Raw genomic sequence first — 18822 nt, forward strand, 5'->3', positions numbered from 1 at the left:
AGGCCTCGAAGCTTGACTGGTGGGTTACCTATCGATCACATGCCTTGCCCCCGCCTCCTCAAATGCGATTGGCTGTCCTGGGCCCACTGACTCCCCAGGGACTGCTGGGTGGAGGTTGCCAGGCAACGAACTCCACCTTTAGGGCTGAGAGCCTCAGCATGGAGCTGTGGGCCCTGAGGAAAGGCTGGGGGTCATCAAAGGCGGGTTTGGACCCGAAAACCGAGGATTTCGGCCCGAAACAGGAGGCTCTGGGCACTACAAAGGATAGGCGCGATGCTACAGCTGACGCTGGGGACCCTGCGAAGGAGGGGAACCTCTTGGTTCCTCTGCCCTTTGCCCCAGGGTGCCGTGTATGGGGCAGGACTCTGGACTCGGGGAGAGGGAAACTTCCCCTGGGTCACGGGCAAGGCTGTGCCAGCCCAGAGCACGCAGGAGGTTGCCACCTCTGAAGACCGGGACGAAGGAAGACTGGCCAGCTTGGCCCTTGCCGGTGCCCCCGCCACAGCAGGAGCCCCCCTCAGCCTGCTGTTCAACCCAGAAAGGGGCTCCGTTCCCGCTTACATCCTCACCTTTACCAAGGAACACCTTTAGGAAGGACTGGGCAAGGCGGAAGCACGTGCTTCCTTTGAGCGAACTTTGCAGAGCGTTCCGTTTGGGTCACGCGCGTGTGGTGGGACCCGCGGGACAGGGGGCTGAGGCTCACGTGGGCTCGCAGCCGGGCCAGCGTGCACAGCAGCCCAAGGGACAAAACCACGTCTCTGCTGGTGGCCTCCCTGTGTGGAGCTGCCCCTGCCCCCTGCAGATGTGCGGAGGCTCGCTGGGGGTGAGGAACAGCACCAGTGGGGCCTGGGTTAACGGGCAGGGGTCCGATGGGCCAGCCAGATGCTACTCTCCGTCCCTCTGCTCGGCCCCTGTGCCGCTGCTGACCCTTTAAGGTCCCCCCGCCATTCCCCACTCGTCCCCCAGTGCCCCCCTTCCGCCCCCTGCCCACACACCTGTAACCTCCTGTGACCCCCTCGGTTCCCCCCAGTGCCCCCTACTCCCCCCAGTGTGTCACTGGGCAGTGCTGTGGGGGGTCCCAGCGTGATGGGACACCGGGAGGGCGAAGCCTGCTGTGGCGATACGGTCGGGGCTCTCGCGGGCTGTTCCCTGCACCAGCGCGGGCTGGTGCTGGAGGTGGTCGTGCCGCGGTGGGAGGGGTGGCGAGGGGATCCCCATGGGCAGTGGGAGGGCACGCCAAGGCCCCAGGACCCCACGGGGAGACCCCTGCTCTGGGCTCTGTCCTGGCATGACTCCATTGTCCCCAGCCCGGGAAGATCTGAGAGGGGCCCCACAGCTGGCAGCCCCCAGCCTCGGTGTCACCCACACGTTGTCTCACCAGCTGCCAGGGTGCTATTAGGGAAAGAACAGATACACTCCCCTTTCGGTGTCTTTTGATGAGCTTTAATTAACTCCGTGGTGCTGGCTGGGGCCAGGTATTGCGGAGGGATTGCTCTAGTGCCTGCCTCGCTCGGAGGTCCCTGTCGTCCTGCGGTCCCGAGAGATCTGGAACAACACCACAGGCAGCGCCGTGGGGACCTGGTCCCGGCCAGGTGCTCCCCTGGCCACCCCGCTCCAGGGACCCGTTCGCCAGGGATCTTCCCACAAAAAAAGACATCCCAAGCAGCAGTATCTCGGTAAAAGTCCTCTGACCCCTTCCTTCCCCATCTCCTGCCTTACCTCAGCAAAGAAAGCTGTAGCTGTCATCCGCAGTTGAACTGAGCAGGAATTCAGCCACGGCAAGAGGTTCTTCACCAGACAGGGGGAGACGACTCCAGCGTTGAGCAGGACACTGCGCAGGGGTCACAAGCGAGGGACACAGTTACCCAGGAAGGCCACAGGCCGGGCCTCCAAAATTCACTTGCGCTGATGCAGACACTACTCTTCAGCTCCCGACGGCTTCCCGGGCACGCCGGGAGGGTCCCAGCGGCCATTTCCCTGGGCACAGCCCTGCAGGAGTTGGCCAGATGCATCCCTGGGGCTCTTACCTGGTCAGGAGACGCACCCCCTCAGGGTGAGCCACGGGGACTTCCAGGCGAGCCCACACTCCCCAAATCTCGAGCAGCTGCGTCCATTTCTGCGCCATGCATTTGCCCAGCACCAACTTTATAGCTGAAAGGAAAATCCTGGCAAAAGAAACAAAGTGCAAAATAAACAAACCCAATCAAACAAAACAAGTCCAAAGAGCACCACCGCCAGAAACCCCAAGAACTCTCAAATCACAGCAGGTTCGGGGAAGACTGATCTGCAGCAGAGCTAAATACCCCTGGAATGATGCTTCACAGCCTTCCAGACTGCAGCTAACGACACTGGCATTTTCTTCATGCCCCAGACCCACCGAAGCAGAAGAAAACCCACGCCTCTAGACTCCACGCTAGGTGTCAACCAAGGCCAACACCTCATACCTCTGCCCACCAGCCTTTGGCCAAGAATGACACCAGTGCCCGCAAGAGTCACTGCTCCAGCGGGGGTCCGTTGAGGGAGTGCAATGCTATTGTGCACACAAGGGTATGCAGGAGGCAAGAGGACGGCCATCCGCAGTATGAGCTGCGTAAGACCTTCCTGCCTGGGAGCTGGAGTTGCTCCACGAAGGAACAGAAGTAAAACCAACCGCGACGACCGCTTTCCACATCTAGGAAGTGGGGCAGGCGAAGCCCTCCCTCAGCCCCACAAAGGCACATGCCTTGGCACGGGGAACTGAAGCCAGCCCCTCCATCTGCCCCTTCGGCTCTTTACCTGCACGGCTTCTCCACATGCAGTTGTTTCCAGCTGGTCATGAGCAAAAGCTGCCTCTCCCCACCCAGCATTTCACTGGCCCACCTGAGCAGGCTGGGAAGGAGGTGGGGAAGCAGTCGCCTGAGCTCCTCCGTGCTCCTCAGGGCAAACACCACCTCGGAGATGGCACGGGTGATCTGCAGAGAAACATGACCAAGAACCACCTGTTCAGGGAAGGCCTTTTCCCACCAGCCTGGTTCCCCCGCCTGCCCAGGGTGGGGGGTCACTGTCCGCACTTGTCACTTCTGCGACAGCCTTGTGGCTCAGGAGTACCAAACTGCCCTGGCTCCCCACACTCCTTGAGGCCGGCCCAGCACAGCGCCCTGCGAATCTCCACGGGCACCCGCAAAGGGCACCTGACTCCCTTGCGCCCAAGCGTGAGTTAGCAAGCAGATGCCGAGCTGCAGAAAGGTGTCTGCCGTTGAACGTACCGTCAGAGTCTCCAGAGCAGTCTGACAGCTGTGCTGCTCACAAGGGGAGGAGTCCGTCCCCAGGCGGTCGTTTCCTGCTCTGTTTAATTTCTCCACTAAGCACCTCAGGATCTGAATCCCAAGGATGCTTCTCCCCAGGCTCCTCCACAGCTCCACCGTGTCACTGCAAGGGAAGAGACGTTCACCCCTGAGCCCGTATCCTTGCGGTCCTGCGGTGCCCTCAAACCTCCTCACCTGCAGTGGGGCTTACAATGCCCCACTCACAGCAGAGACACAAGCACGCAGTCTTGCAACACTCCAGACTGCTTGGGCAGAAAAAAAAGACCTGCTTCTCAACCGGACCCCCCCAGGGCAAGGAAGCTGCAGGGTCCCTGTTTGACTACAGTGGGGAGGTGGGTAGTGCCCGTACCTGTCCATGAGCAGACTCTTCTGGAGGAGACTGCTGATTACAGGCTCCTGGTGAAAGCGGGTGAGGAGAAACACTGCACGGAGCAGGAAGGGCCTGTGGGTGCTCTGCTGCATGTAGCTGTAAAGGGTGTTCAGGATTTTTGGCACCTGAATGGAAGAAGAGGAGAAAGAAGGGCTCCTTTACCCCCTCCTGTGGGGCCCAGGCAGAGTCATTCGGCACATGAGCGATGCCTGCTGCCTCGACACAGAGTCCAGATCCAGCTCGAAACCTCACGCCTTCCACCCTGCCTGACCCTGGCTCACATCTGGAGCCCAGTGTGCTCTTGGCAATCGTGCACCTGCATGCACACACGCACACGCATGCACACGCTCACATGCACAGCCTCGGTCGCTGCATGTGCCCAGGCCCAACCCCATGAGCGGCTGCGTGCCCTGTGTGCACACAGAGGACACGGACCCATTTCACGCTCAGCGCTTGGCTAACTCTCCCCATGTGTCCGTAGCGATGCAAGACCACGACCAAACACGCTCTTTGAGACCCCGCAGATGCCTTGCAGGGCCTCTGCAAGCGCACGTGTCTCCTTCCAGAGGAACCCCGTTCTCCAGGGACGCTTTTCCTTGCCTCCACCCTCCTGAGACTGAGTTAGTCTGCACTGCTTGAGCCACTGGTGGCCCTAGAGCCCAAGCGGAGCGCAGCAGAGCGTGAGCGGAGGAGAACAGGAGCCTTGAAAGGGCAGGCACAGCACGAGGCCAGAGGCTCCCAGGCTACAGATGGGCAGCAACTAGTGGCTAAAGGAAGGGCACCTCACAGGCTGGGTAACACCACAGTCGGGGAAAGCAGTGAGAGCAATGAACAACTATGCAACCTGTGGAAAACCTAGCGTGCCCAGCAAAGCTCAGAGTAGATGGAATTGGGGACCAGTGAAGAAAGAGAAGGGTGAGGTGGGTCCCAGGGCAGGGAGGACTGACAGTGACCCCAGAGGAAGGGGAGGAATGGCAAGGCTGGTGCCTCCCAGTGCCTCACTCATGGGAAGGACCCGGACCAATGGCAGCCTTTGGACAAGAAGTGCCCATAGCCTTGTCACCAGGCGGAGCAGGCGCCAGCAGCGGGTGCTAATGCACGACTCGGACCATCAGGAGCCCCTTGGCTCGGCACACAGGCGGCATTTCTTGAGCCCATGCCAACTGCACAGGGTGCAGTGCAACAGCCAACAGGAGAAAAGACGAAGTCTAATGGAAAAAAAGCTCTCCTTTACCTCCTGGACTATCTCCTCTCTGCATTCCACCAGGAAGATGAACACCCACTTTCTCACTGCTCTTGCACGTGGGGGCATGACATGCAGCAAGCTGTCCAGGATGGCAGTCAGAAAGTCCACAGCCTGTGCTGCAGGGATGCACCTGCAAACAGCCTGGAGAGAAGTCAGGAACAGGAGAGCCCGCATCACAGCTCTGCCCCAGCGATTCGGAAAGGAAAGGCAACTTGACGGGACTGTTAGTTCAGCAGTCATGGAGGGGCCAGTCTCTTGGCCCTCCTGCTGTGCCTACAGTGCTGTTTACATCTGGTGCAGCTAACCGATTTGGAAGTGTCTACCCCCTTGTTGTTTGCTTATATACCAAATTGGTATTCTGACAAGAGCACTCACGCACGCACACGTGTGTGCAAACGCACACATCACGGTGTCTGCTCCAGCGTGCCTTAAAGGACGGTCTTGCCTCAGAGCCTCCTGCTACTTGCTAACAACAGCTGTCCTGGACAGCCCGCTCTGGAGACAGAGACTCTGGAGGGGAGCAGGGAGACGTGCAGGAGCCCAGGAGCTGGGCCCCCACCCCACTGTTTCGGGGCCAGTTACCTTTGTTATTTGGGTACAGGTCTCCGCAAAAGTCTCGGTGTCCGGGCTGTTCAGCTCCTCACAAAGGCACCGGATCTCATCTGCCTGCGGCACCTTCATGCTCTTGGCTGGAACAAACAGCAGGAGAGAAGAGGAGTCACGTCTACAGAAAGCCAACCTCTGCCCCCAGATACCAATAAAGGAGAACCCCCGTGGTGGCAGGGAAGGCCACAGGGAAAGCCAGGGCCCTCCTGAACTTGGGGCAGCGGGATTTCCTGAGCCTGATAAATGGCTGACAAACCCCGGGCTGGAAAGAGCCCTCTTCCTCCTTAAACCTTTTGCTGGGGCTTCAGGGTTTCAGCAGCCTCTGCTCCTAGCAGCTGCGTCCCCTATTCCCACACAGGCCGCCATCGTCTCTGGGAGGCAGGAAACCTCCCTGTGACTTCCTCAGCACAGGCAGACCCTGCTGCCTGAAGAGGAAAGGGTGCAAACACAACCCTTTGCAGCACGCTCTGGGCCTGCAGCTCAGATCCCTCCTCCCTGCCCAGTTTGCTCTGGGCAGCAAATTGGCTTCCTCTCTTGTGCTCCCCAGGAGATTTCTTCCCTGCCAGGGATGACTTTGGAGACTGCCTGGGTAGCTGCCTGTCTCTCCAGGCTGAAGGCAGGGAGCGAGGGGGAAGGCACCCTCTGAAACGTCGGGGACCTCATCCGAGCGAGTTGTCTGACCACCCTCTGTCTCTCCTGCCTGGACCGTGGAGAGGGACAGACGTGGAGGGGGACAGTCCCCAGCATTGGTGACGACGTCCTGCTCTCAGACAGCAGTGAGGGATGGCCCTGACCACCCAACCTCACGCACGCCCCGGGGAGGTGGGACTCGGCAACACTCTCTCAGGGATCCTTCCTGAGATGGGCAGGGGGGCAGAGGGCTAACAGGGTGGGGGCACAAAACCAGCCCAGCACGTTGCCTCCCCCTTCCCTCCACGGGACCCCGGTGGCGCCAGGCCAGGAAGGGAGGGAGGGAGGATCGGGCTGAGCAAGGCTGGGAAGCGCCTGCTCTCCTCACCTTGCATTTGGAGAAGGTAGCCAAGGCAGACCCATGCCCTCTGGTGGCACGTGTCCAGGCAGTCGCTGGTCAGAGACCCCAGCAGTCCCACCAGGGAGCCGAACTGCTTGTAGGGACATCCTCTCTGCAGGGGACAGCAGCAGGAAAAAGGTTGCAGGCAGTCTCAGCGCCCGCTCGCCTCTACTGCCCAGCCTGCTCCCTGGGCAGCGACCAGGCAGAAGGGCTGCCCCATAATCCCAGGGGCCCCGAAAGCCAGCACCCAGCTGGGCAGGGCTCCTTTCCAGGGCCACGAATGGTGGGAATGGGGCACCAGGGCACGCGGAGGGTCCCTACTCACCGTGAGCTCACATCGCTCCTTGCAAGCGCCCAGCACGTGGGTGCAAACCCGCAGGGCTCTCTCCCGCTCCCATTCTTTGGCTGAGGTGAGCCAGCCCTTCAGGACCTGGGGCAGGGGGCATCTCTCTCGCAACAGGAATCTTTCTCTCCCCGAGATCCCTCTCCCTCTCCCTTCTTCTCTGGCCCCTTCCTGGCGCATCCCCTGCCCCACCAAGCACCGGCCCTGCAGCCTTCACCGCCTCGCGCTATGCAGCCGCCTCTGCCCTGTGTCAGGTCTTGCTTCCCTGCTGGCGTCTCCCTGCTCCGGCCTTCCCCCCAGGGCTGCTCTCGCCCAGCTCAGGGCTGGCTCTTGGCTTTCCCTCCACCAGGGCCCACTTCGCTGCCTGTCCTGAGGCTGCAGTGGCCAGGCACTCCTGACCCCCAGCCCCGGCCAGATGCACAGCCCCAGAGCAAGGAGCCAAAGCCCCATTTGTCTGGAGGAAAGGTATCCACCTCCTATCACCCACTAAGGTCTCGATTCTCTGCCCTGGCAACGCTTTCCCTGTTGCCCCGTGGCTACTCACGTGGAACACTTTGCAAAAGCAGGCAGAGGTCGCCTCAGCCTCCAGAAGGGTTTCTATGAGGTGGCCCAGATCTTCCATGCCTCTCCTGTGCAGAAGCTAAAAGCAGCAAAGGAGAGCTGAGGCTATGCATCATGGGGGCTGCCAGGGCGTGCTGAGGTGGGATCCTGACCCAGAGGTGGGCAGGCACTGGCCGGTGGGTACCTCCATGTTCACAGCTGCCCTCACACTCTTCCTTCCCTTTTTCATCTGCTCCTCAGAAGGATGGGACAAAACACTCTGGCAGCACACTGCCAGCAGGTTGCCATTTTCCTTCCCGCTCAGAGGCGGCCTCAGCTTGCTGGCCAGAGGAAGAAGGGAGACAAAACAGAAAGGGGATTTACTAGCCCTCTCCAGGGTGGTTTAAACCACAACTGAGTCCCTCCTAATCGAGGGCCCCAAATCCAACCCCCCCAGCCCATGCCAGCGAGCACTGCCTTCAGCTCCAGCAATTCCTACCTCCTCCCAGGCAGCAGGCAACCCCCCCACCCCCCCCAGGTTAAGGAACCCCTGGGGCTCCCTTCTTCTGGGAGACACCTGGAATGGGGAACACCCTCCCACTCCACAGCCCCAGCAGCTCCTGGCCCCATGCTCAAGCTGGGCTGGGGCACACTGGGAGTGCCCAGAGCCTGGGGAACAGACCTCACCTCAACTCCTCCAGGGCCTGAAACACTCCATACACCAGGGAGTCCCAGGGCTCCCTCTTTATCCAGTCCTGCAAGTCCCAGAGACAAGTGCAGAGTTGGCAGCGGGCAGGGACACGGGACAGCCCTCCCGCCGCCCCGGGGACAGGCTCTGCTGCCAGGCTTGGGCAGACGCTGCCCCATCTCCCCCACGGAACCCCAAAGGCACAAAGGCACTGCAGGAGGGACCCTGCTCCTCAGCCACAGCCACCCAGTACCAGCACCCAAGGGCCCCACCAGCTGCGGACACAGCTCCAGGAGCTCGCGTGAAGCCGAGAGGCCATCATGCCTCTGGGGAAACCAGGCTGACGGCACAGCCCAAAACTCCCCCGTGTGACGGCTCCAGCTACGGACACTCACCAGCAGGGTCCGCATCGCCTCCTGCTTTAAGGAGAGCTCAAAGCTGCCGCAGTCGCCCACAGCCTGGATGGCACAACTGACCTCGGTGATGCTCTGCACCAGGGCGAGCTTGAGCTGCAAGTCCTGAGGCCAAAGAGAGCAAAGCACCCCTTGAACTCTTTGAAGGGCTGAGAGGTGGAAGAGGAGCACGGGCAGGGAGAAGCCACAGAGGGCTTGCATCTGGACACTGAGGACAAACCCCTCCTTGGGAGGTCTTTAGGAAGAGACCGCCCATCTCGGTACACCCCAGCCCCGAGGGGCCGGAGCTGGGGCACCCGGGCATCCCCACCCTACGCGCCCTGTGCTCCTACCCTCTCTTTATCTCTGGAGAGCCTCAGGATGTTGCCCATGATTTCTTTATCCACACAGGTGAGCAGCTGCTCCTTGGGGGCATGCAGCGCAATGCCGCTGTAGGTGCGCATGAGAGCAGCACGAATGGTCCGGGTTCGCTCCATCTTCTGCCGCCGCTGTACCTGTGTCGACAGAGATGCCCTGAGACATCAGCCCCGGGACTCCTGCGGCGGGCTCCTGCGGCAGGCCCTGCCCCGCACCCTCGCCAGCTCTTTGTTTCCCCCAGCACCTCCCAGCAGCTCCCCGAGCTGCGAGTGCTGGGGCTGGGAGTTGTTCCCACCCCGCAGCTTGAGTTCTCTCTCTCGGAGAGGGAGGAGGTGCAGCCAGCATCACACACGCTGCTGGCTGTTATACCACTGACTCGAGAGGCCGGGGAGCTGTCTGGAACCTTTCTGCGGACAGGTACCCGACATAGCCTGTCACGGTCCTGCTCAGAGCCGTGCAGCCTGTGCGGGTCAGTGGCGCAGATGAGCCCGGTCTGCTCACCTCCCCAGGCCAGGCTGCACTGCTCTCTCTGCAGGGCCCTGCCCTGCCCAGAAAGGCTTCCCCACAGCCCCCAGGTGGGGAGCAGAGCCAACGAGACCTCACCAGGCTCCTGCTCCCAGCCCTCAGCTTTGAGGAAGGGGCAGAGTGTCACACTGTGCCCACCCCCTTGTCACCAGCTCCTGCTGAAGTTAAGTCAGGGCAATGTGGCTGCGAGCAAGCAAGCAAGCAAGCAACTGCTGCAGCTGCCCCAGCTGGGTGGCTCTGATCCACCAGGTGCCAAACCCCATCCTCTCCAGAGACACCTCAGGGGCCCCAAGGCCAGGATGTCCCCTCTGAAACACAGGTCTCGGGTAGCTCTTCCAAGAAGGTTAATCTCAAGGCAGCTGCCACAGGGTGGCTGCTGCAGGCGTAGAAGTGGAAAGAAGGCCAAAAAAGGAAAGCCAACCAGCAAGCCCCTCGTTCCTTTACCTCCCAGCCCGTGGAAGCCTGGCGGGACCAGTCTCTGGTGAAAGCGGCAGAGAACATAGTCACCGTGCCCAAGACCAGGTGGAAGTGGCTCTCGGCAGCGTGGGACACAACAGAAATCATTCCCTGCAACCACGGAGAAACGGGGAGTCGGTTCCAGTCCAGGCATTCAGCCGTGGCCAGCGACCGTGGCCGGGCAGGACGTTGCAGCAAGCCGGAAACAGCAGCAACGGGGAAAGGAAGGAGGTCTGGAGCTGGGCCAGGAGCAGCCCTCCCTCTCCCCCAGGAAAATCCAGGGGCTGCTCAGGACAGGAGCATCACCTCACCTTGGCCTCAGACAGCTCCACAGGGTTTGTCTCCTGGAGGAACCTCAGCACCTGCCCTTGGACGTGTCTGAGGTCCTGACAAGCTGCCAGCACCGTCCCAAGAGCCTTGTACAGGAAAAGCTGAAAGAGAAGAAGCCGAGCCCGAGATGCAGTCATGGCCCGACCCGTCAGGAGAGGGCTGGCCCCAGATGGACCCCACCACCTCCGGGAGCAGGCAGAGCCGGCCACGATGCCAGGCTGTGGCCAGCCGCTGGGGCAGCCCAGGGGAAACGCCTTTTGGGGACGAGGGAAAGGAAAGCAGTGAAATCTGCCTGCGTGGGCAGAGCACCAGCGCCAGCTCCAGCCCCAGTGCCGGGCAGGACACACACCTCCTCCCAGGAGCCGGCAGCAGAGCTGCCCAGCCGCTGGCTCAGCTCCTGGCTCAGGCCTACGGTCCAGGCCTTGTCCTCCACGGGCTCCAGCGACGCTCGCAGAAACTGGTGTGAACGGGAAAGGAAGCGAGTGTTCCCCAGACCTTGGCCAGGGCCCTTTCCACGCTCACGTGTCCCGGGATGCTGCGGGGGAGAGCTGCCGGGAACGGCAGTCTCCTCCCTCACCCCACCCAAGCCTCTTTTCACCAGCTTCCCTCTTCTCCTAACGCCTCATGTGAGACCCCCCGGCAGGCCGGACTTAGAGGAGGAGGCAGCGCTAAGGCGCGTGCCACAGCGTTAGAGGGCATTAGCCATCAGCCGTGGCACGTGTGCAGGCAGCAGCTCCTCTTGAGTGGGCAGGCACCTACTGCCGGGGGAGGCGCAGGGTGCTCAGGAGGTGCCCCCACCTCCTGGTGCCTACACAAGCAGCCCCGAGCTTCCTCCCACAACTTTGCTGCCTCTTCTCCCCCCTCGATTTGTGACACCCCCCGCAAGGATGCTATACCTTAAGCACACGGCGCTCCCACTCTGCAGAGGCCAGGGAGCTCTCAGTTCTGCCTAGGAAGCAAGAGGAAGCAAAAGCTCTCGCAGCTATTTAAGCTCACACCAAAGACGAGTCTGGCGCTCTCCTCTGCAGTCCGACCTCCCAAAAGTCCCAGGCCATCAGGCTAGAGAGGGCCTACGCGAAAGCCCTTGCGAGGCCAAAGACACAGGAGGGATCCCAGGGGCGGTCGTCAGAGGCATTGACTCAATCTGGGGAAGGACGCACTGGCCGCAGCAGATTCCCACTGAGCGACTGCAGCTCCCACAACAACTCCAACCACCCAGTCCCAACACACATTTTCTCCCGAGCCACCCATTGCCTTTTGCCCATTTCCAGCCCTTCTCCCAGGCTACTGCCGAGGACAGCTGCTGCAAACCTCGCCTGGCCTGGGGACTTGGTCCTCCAAAGCCGAGGGCTGCACCCCCTCCAGGAGCACCAGTCACGTCCCTCTCCCAGACACCATCCTTGGGTGATGCCAACACCTGCCCTCCGAGGGGACATCAACGGCCCCCTCCATCCCCTGGGCCGAACTGATGCCAGGGGACAGCTGCCCCCAGCCTCAGCACCGGCTCCCTGGAAGGGGAAAGGCAGCAGAGCAAGTGCTGGGGAACTGGGGACAATTGCCCTCCGTCGCGCCAGGCAGCTGCGTTTTCCTGCCCCCCTCCCTCCCCTCCAGCCTCTCCCTCCCCACCTGCACTTTACCTTCCAGGTACTGCAGCAGGAGGGGGATCTCGGTCGCCCACGCCGCCCCCAAGCCTCTGTGGATCCTGCCGTGGAGGGCCTGCAGCAGCTGCAAGGCAGCGACTGCGCGTTCGCGGCTCGGGTAAGGAGCTGCCGCCACCACCTAGAGGAGGGCAGGAGAGAAGGGTCGCTCCTGCCGCCAGAGCCACAGCTTCTCCCAGGAGGGAGCTCGGGAGGGAGCTCGGTGCCGCTTGGCTGGCAGCAGGCAGCCGACGGCTTCACCCAGGGTGCTGCCAGCCCTGAGAACGGAGTGGGATCCCTGATGGGCTCGGGCATGCTGCCTCCTCCTTGGGGGCTCCCGGCGCTGGCCTCAACAGCATCTCTACCCCGGGATCTCCCACCACCCCTGGCCAGAAAAGCTCTTTCCCCAGGGCCCCGCTACTCACCAGCAGTCGAGCCAGCAGGGCCTGGGGAGCCGGCAGCCGGGCTGTGGGGAGGCAGAAAGGCTGGGTGAGCCGACGAGCCTCACGCCTCCGATAGCCCCACACAGGGCTGAGGGCTGAGAGCAGCTGCGCTGCAATAGCGCTGGCTGGGGGGCTCCCCAGGGCTGCCCAGCAGGAGATGAAGGCAGCTCCAGCACGGCCAGGAGCGAGCCCCGGCTCACCAGGAGAGCGCTGCGAGCAGGAGAGCCAGGCCTCTGCGCCGGGCAAGGGGCCACGCAGGGCAGAGCCCCTCGTGCCCAGCAGCAGAGCCTGTCTCTGCCCTTTGCTTTTCCTGGGCTCCTGCTCAGGGCTGGTGGGGCGCAGGGAGACGCGGGCTGGCCTGACCCCTGGCCAAACCCAGCAGCAGCACTCGCTGGGGCTCCTACCTTGCTCCTGGGAGTCCATGGCATCCGGCTCCTCCTCCTCGCACCCCGCTCTCTCCCGTCTCTCAACCAGGGCTCGGAGGCAGCGGGAGAGCGGGATCAGCATGCCGCTGTACTGGGCTGGCACCACGTACTGCAGCAGCCTCGGCCACAGGAGCTGCAGAGAAGAACCGGGCAATTCGCCACACTGGCATTTCCGCTCAGCGCGAAGACGAAAAGGACGGTCTGCATTTCACTGAGCCTGGTGCGCTTCAGCGCAGGAGGGGACAGGTTCAGGGCATGGGGGAGCACACGGAAAAATGTCCTGAAGGCAAGAAGCGGCCACAGCAGCAGGACAGAGGGCAACTTACTTTGGTCATCCCTCTCAGAGTGACGTCCAGTGAGCCCACGATGTCCAGGCACAGGGCTCGAATTGCTCCATCCTCTGGGTTTTCCCAGGCAAAAAGGCCTCCTGCCACCTGTAAGACAGAGTTGGCAAACCCCCAATTACCTTCAGCTCCCAACTGATGAGGCTCAGGCACCCCTCACCAGTGCTCTTCTTGCTCCTGTGCCTGCCCCCCTCCCGATGGCCAGACGGACCCAGCTCGAGGACCGGGTCCCAGACCCTGGGAAGGACTGGGAAGCCTGGGAGCAGACAGTGCCGCTGCTTGCCGACTCGGTCCCCTGGGGCCCAAATGCTGCTGTCGTGCCACCAAAGCAGAGGTGAGGAACGTGCCCTTCAGCAAGGCTGTGCTCAGTGCCAGCCCTGGAGGCAGCACACCCAGCCCGACAGATGTGGAGGAGCACCCAGAAGCCCTTTCCTTTGCCCTGCTCCCAAAGCAGAGCCTCCCCGAGCCTCAGAGTGACGCACATGGATCTCCCAGCTAGAGGGAAGGTGCGGCCAGAGGGAATGTCCTCGGCGAGTCAGCGGGAGGCTCGGCCATCCCCAGCTTTCACCTCCTGGGCACCCAGCTGAATGCTGGGAAACGCTCACCACAGGGACTGCCAAACGGCCCGTCCCCTTGCCAGAAGGGATGTGGGCCCCCAGACTGTTACTGGGTGGGCAGGGTGTGCTTTGGAGGGCCAGAGCACGAGAACACCACAGAAAGCTCCTCTAGCCAGGCCCACCTGTCCGCACTGGCTGTGTTTTGCTCACCGTCCATCAGCATTTAAGGACGGAAGATGTCCTGCCCCTACAAGACGCTCCCTTTGCAAGGCAGCTTTGCCGAAGGCGCCCGTGGGCACAGCTCGGCACCACAGTGCTGGGTGGCATGCCGAGGTGTAAACCCACATCATCCACTGACATCTCCACCAACATCGGCACAGACACCCACGAGGAACGGCCATTCGGAAGCGGCTCTGACGGCAGTGCCAGCGCCGATGGCTCTGCAGCATGGAGCTCTCCAAGGCCAAGGCCGCCGGCAGGAGCCCTCAGCACGGTCCAGGCACTGGTCAAAACAACCAGCCCTGGGTGTCCTGCTCTGCCCTTACCAGTGTGCCCGAGGTCCGGCTGAACTCGCTGAAGATGTGCCCCACCACATCCCATGGCCAGCAGCTCTGGGATCCGGAGCTGAGCAGCTCCCTGCTGAACTCCAGAACTGCCCTCCGCACCTGCCAGGGGAGAGTGTGGTTATGACCCTCCTGTTCAAAACCCAAAGAGTTTGCGCCTTTGTGGCTCGCAGAGAGGTGGCAAGGCCACGGCAGAAGCTTTCGCTCCTGGCGTCAGGGCTGGGCTTCAGCACCAGGCTGGACGGGCATTTGCCCCGCAGAGCCCAGAGACCTCCCCGCTCTGCCCTGCCAGCTCTCCCCAGGGAGGAGCCATCAGCCACCACCTGGGCAACGCGCCAGCACTTCCCCAGGCCCTCTGGCTCTGTCCCAAGGGAAAGGGTTTCTCTGCCTCCCCTGGTGGCACCCTCTCTTCCCAAACCAGTTCACCTGGGCACTGGGGTCACTGCACAAGGCGCGCATGGCCTCCACCAGCTGGGGCAGCTTCTCTCTCACCGCAGGTGCTGGAAGAGATACGGAGAGGTGTGCATTGAGGCAGAGCCCCAGTGGCAGAAGGGATCCCCTGAAGCTTCCAATGGGACAGAAGAGCGGGGCCTGACTGGCTTCACGGGAAGCAGCGGCGTAGTCGGAGCAACCCCACTTCCAGAGGCTATTTTACAGGGACCGAAGGCTATGGCAACAGAGAGAACAAGAGAAACAGCACGGGTACGAGCAGCTCCTGTGCAAAGCAGCCCACCTGCCCGCCCACCAGCCTGCCTGTGTTACACGCCCGTGGAGCGCCGTCCCTGGTGTGCCGGCATTTCTAACTGCCGGGGGAGAGCCCTGCTGCGGGGCGTCAGCTCGGCTGGGGGACCCGCTCTTCGCAGCTCCCTTTGGGTGCAGGTGCACCACTTTCGGCCCGTTCCTGCTGTCAGCCCAGCAGCCCCAACCCCTGCCTTGCGTCCCTGGTCTGTGGCACTGACCGTCAGCGCGGGCCAGCGCTCCCAGCAGGCCCAGGGCTGCCACGCGACCGGCCTCACTCCCACCGCTCAGCTGGGAGTGCAGAAACATGCCTGTCTCCTCGGGGCGCATTCGTGCTGCGGGGAAGAAATCGCATTCTGCATCAGCAGGCAGCTGTCCCCAACAGCCAAGGACAGGGAGAGAGCTGCCACGGCACGGCGGGCCATCGCCCAGTCTCCTCTCCTTACCCTGCAGCATGATGCAGCGGGACAGCACTGCCTTCTGGGCAGGGCCAGCCTCCTCGGTCACATCAGGGAGCTGTGGGAGCAAGATCCATTTTAGAGAAAGCGGCATCAGTGCTGAGAGGGACCGAAAAGTAATGGCGCTCTCCGTTCTCCTCTCCCTGGGCACTCTGGGCATGGGACCCACAGCCGAAACCCAGCCCACCCCACGGTGGCCCCGGGCACACACAGAGGTTTGCGGCAGCCCAGGCTGCCCAGGAGCTGAGGCTGAGCAGCGCTGAAAGGCTGCCCTCAGGGTGCTGGCGCTCCAGAGTCCTCCTGCGACTTGGCCGAGAGGGAAATGGCTGTGGGAACCGGGCTGCCGCTCAGGCCCGTTCCAAACAGCCAGGATCAGGCCTCCTGCAGCCTTAAGATGGCACCTGGATCGAAGTCCTGGCATGCTCCAGGCCTGCAGGAAGGTCCCAGTGGAGGAACGCCCTGCTCTGCCCTGCCAGCCGGCAGGTCCTTCCCTTCCGTGGCAATCATGGGTGCAGGCCCCAGGCTTGCGGCAGGGCGCAGGGCTCCCCTTACCTGGCGGCGCACAGCGGTGCTGATGGCAAGAGCCGTGCCCTGCGGCATTGGGGTCTGAACTCCCTCCAGGATCTCCAGGACATAGCTGAGGCTCTACAAGAGAACGGGGGGGAAGAGGAGGCTCAAGCCACCTAAAGGCACTTGGGAATGGAGAAACCCAGCACGTCTGGGATAAGGGGAGCCCCTAACATCAGCTCCCAGGGAAAAGCCTGACGAGCAGAGCAGCATCAAGAGGGTCTCTTTCCTCGGAACGGAGCCCGGGCTTGACAACTCAGTTTCCCACTCATCAGACCTCGCCAGTCGCCGCATGGGACTGGACATGGCCCTGGGCATTCGGGCAAAGCTCTTCCTGCACACAGAGCCCCAGGGAGCTGGCAGTGCCTCCCTTCCTGAGCAGATGAGCCCCAGGGACTCTTGCCTCCCTCCCGCCCTGCCCCGGGTTTCTCCTTTTCTGCCCAAAGAGCCCAGGAAACCTCAGGCCTCCTCTGCTCTTCCTGTTCCTTCTCTAAGGGCTTCCCAGCTCCTCCTGGCACCCCACAGCTCCCCAGTGCCTCTTAGCACTCGCGCAGACCCACCCCAGCAGCCACGCCAGGCCCTGCGCAACATCTCACCTCGGTGAGCCGGGAGTTGTCTCGGACCTCCTGGTATTGCTGCAGGAGCCAGAGGAGCTGCTCCCAGGTCTGCTCTCGGTGCTGCTCCTCATGCAGAAGGACCCCCAGCATGGCAGCCACTGCCCCGAGGACAGCCTGCTTGTCCTGAAGAGGGAAGGGAGAGGCTCCGCTTGGAGGGCTGAAGGTCTGCCTAGTGCTCAGCATCCCCTGAACACCGGTCTGCCCTTCCCACTGGGAGGGGTTTCCCTTTCCCTTCTGCCCTGCAGAAGAAGGGCTCGCTCCAGAGGAGAGAGAGCACTTCCCCACCCTGCTACCCCAGCCCTCCCTGCAGAAAGGCCCCAAGGCTCGGCTGCTTCCCGTCGGGAAGCCCCCTTCCCCTCGGCCCTCTGCTCGCACCCCACTGGGCACAGACGGACCCAGCGCCATGGACATCCCTGCTGCAGCCCCGGGCGTGGAAAGCAGCACTTCTCACCTCTTCCTCCTTGCAGTCCAGCCAATTTGCCACCACATAGCGGAAGACCGGGTAAATGGCTTCACAGAACTGTGCTACCCCCTTGCGAGGGAAGGGGCATTGCTCCCAGCTGCAGAGGTATGTACTGACTCCTTTCGACCACTGCTCCAGGACTGCACCAGGACAAAGGAAAAGGGAGCATGTGAGAGTCTGCAGCAGGGACGGTACCTTGCGTTCACGCCCAAGCCTGCTTTAAGGACGGTCCCAGGCTCAGCAGGGCTTCCCTGGATCTGGATCTGGATCCAAGGGCAATCTGTGCTCTTGAGGTGCCTGGGTTCAAACACCCCACCGTTTCTCTCCTCCTCACACCCATCGCACCTTCTCCTCCTCAACGGCCCCTTCCCCTCCAGCATTTCCAACTGCACACCCTTCCCTTCCCTTTTCCCTTCCCTTCCCTTTTCCCTTCCCTTTTCCCTTCCCTTCCCTCATACTCGCCCTTTCGGAGTAGGGAGTTTAATCCCAGAGGGAAGCGGGGGAACAGAAACCGTGGGAAGGGACCCAGGAGTTTCTCCGTGCAGCGCTGCCGCGTCCCGCCCACAGAAACCTCCTGGCCTTCCCCCGCTCCTCCTACACACTCGCTGCAGTTTGGGATTGCCCCGGGCTCACACCCACCACGTTCCCTCTGAGATCACATGGAGGCATCGAAGGCCGCCCCTGCCCCTAAGACCCCAGCCAAGGAGCCGACACTCACCACTGCAGATGGCATGCAGGACCTCGCCGCTCCCCACCTGGGTCAGCACGGTGCGCAGGGCGAGCAGCGTCATTCCCACAAAGGGGATGCACCGCAGGGCTGCAGAGGAGGCAGGGACAGAGGGACCGAGAGGGTCGGTGAGAGACACGGGAGACTGGGGTCCATCCCTGCCAGGGCTGGGGCTGCTGGGCCACGCAGGACGTGCCGGAGGGTGTGGGACGGGCTGCCTTCCCCGGGGGGAAGCCCTTTGGGGAAACGGGGAGGACGGTGGGGGGCCAAGACCCCGCGGGTTTGTCTCCAACAGGTTCCCACCCTTTGGGAACTGGGATCGGGCTGATAAGGCAGAGCTGCCAACTGGCCCTGGCGCGGAGCAAGGAGGCACGGCAACTCCGTAGCCCCCCAGTTCAACACAGGGCGTTTAGGGAGGGGGAGGATCCCTTCTCCTTGTTATCACAGATCTCTACCCAAGGCCCAGGGTGCCATACCATAGCTGCGGGCCATTTTGCCCAAGGTGAGGAGCACAATCTCATCAGGGACCTTCCTCATGGCCTTCAGGTGGCTCTGGAGCTCGGACATGACAAAGTGGAAGTGGGAGCGGGCCAGAGCTACCAGGACGTCACTAGCGGCCATCTTCACGTCACCTGTCACACCCTGCAAAAGCGTCACAGGTTAAACACTCCGGAGAAAAAGGCTGAGGCACTAGGGCAGGCTGAATGACCCCATCTCCTCTGCAAGACCCCTCGGGACAGCTGTGCTCGGGGCCGAGCGGCTGCTGCCTCTTGTACCCTGGGATAGGCGAGCAGTTCCCTGGCGAGATGAGGGAGGCTTTGCCCCAGAACAGCCCTGTGCTGCTGCCCCCTCTCCCTCTCCATGCAGATGCCAGGATCAAACTGCCACAGACTCAAGACCCCCCTGGGACCTCTCCGTGGGGCTGGTGGGTTGCCACGGCCCTTCCTCAAAGCAGGACAAACAGTGTTGAGCTTGAACCCAGCTGTCGCTCAGTTAGAAACAGCCCCGAGTCCGCTTCTCTGCACAGTTCCCTGCCTCCCTGTGGAGTGACTGCTAGAAGCGACTTATCAGTAT

At 62.3% G+C, this 18822-nt stretch overlaps 2 protein-coding genes across 3 annotated transcripts in view; both read right to left on the bottom strand.

The window, feature by feature from the left end:
• On the bottom strand, nt 1-7689 carry LOC142027777 (maestro heat-like repeat-containing protein family member 2B). Of its 2 annotated transcripts, XM_075021987.1 has the most exons (12): nt 7646-7689; nt 7445-7540; nt 6883-6987; nt 6546-6669; nt 5504-5610; nt 4910-5062; nt 3655-3800; nt 3246-3408; nt 2776-2951; nt 2028-2165; nt 1720-1831; nt 1-1545 (listed from the first exon to the last, which is right to left on the bottom strand). In XM_075021987.1, exons 1-12 carry the CDS (start codon nt 7649-7651, stop codon nt 1495-1497), a joined length of 1377 nt encoding a protein of 458 aa, XP_074878088.1. In that variant the 5' UTR covers nt 7652-7689; the 3' UTR covers nt 1-1494. The 2 variants fall into 2 exon arrangements, with proteins under 2 accessions (XP_074878088.1, XP_074878087.1); XM_075021986.1 differs by having other exon boundaries at nt 1-1831.
• Nucleotides 7687-18822, bottom strand: part of LOC142027768 (maestro heat-like repeat-containing protein family member 2B) — a 21038-nt gene continuing 9902 nt past the window's right edge. The window contains exons 5-25 of the mRNA XM_075021976.1: nt 18225-18390; nt 17740-17838; nt 17010-17161; nt 16538-16681; nt 15927-16019; nt 15363-15432; nt 15138-15251; nt 14605-14678; nt 14161-14280; nt 13041-13148; nt 12167-12847; nt 11847-11988; nt 11106-11158; nt 10559-10666; nt 10191-10310; nt 9868-9990; nt 8874-9035; nt 8524-8646; nt 8128-8195; nt 7731-7781; nt 7687-7690 (exon numbers count right to left, since the gene is read on the bottom strand). Of these exons, the coding sequence (XP_074878077.1) occupies nt 7687-7690; nt 7731-7781; nt 8128-8195; nt 8524-8646; nt 8874-9035; nt 9868-9990; nt 10191-10310; nt 10559-10666; nt 11106-11158; nt 11847-11988; nt 12167-12847; nt 13041-13148; nt 14161-14280; nt 14605-14678; nt 15138-15251; nt 15363-15432; nt 15927-16019; nt 16538-16681; nt 17010-17161; nt 17740-17838; nt 18225-18390 (2775 nt within the window). The remainder of the gene's footprint in view (nt 7691-7730; nt 7782-8127; nt 8196-8523; nt 8647-8873; nt 9036-9867; nt 9991-10190; nt 10311-10558; nt 10667-11105; nt 11159-11846; nt 11989-12166; nt 12848-13040; nt 13149-14160; nt 14281-14604; nt 14679-15137; nt 15252-15362; nt 15433-15926; nt 16020-16537; nt 16682-17009; nt 17162-17739; nt 17839-18224; nt 18391-18822) is intronic.

This window comes from Buteo buteo, unplaced genomic scaffold, assembly GCF_964188355.1.
Source record: "Buteo buteo unplaced genomic scaffold, bButBut1.hap1.1 HAP1_SCAFFOLD_55, whole genome shotgun sequence".
Taxonomy (NCBI): domain Eukaryota; kingdom Metazoa; phylum Chordata; class Aves; order Accipitriformes; family Accipitridae; genus Buteo; species Buteo buteo.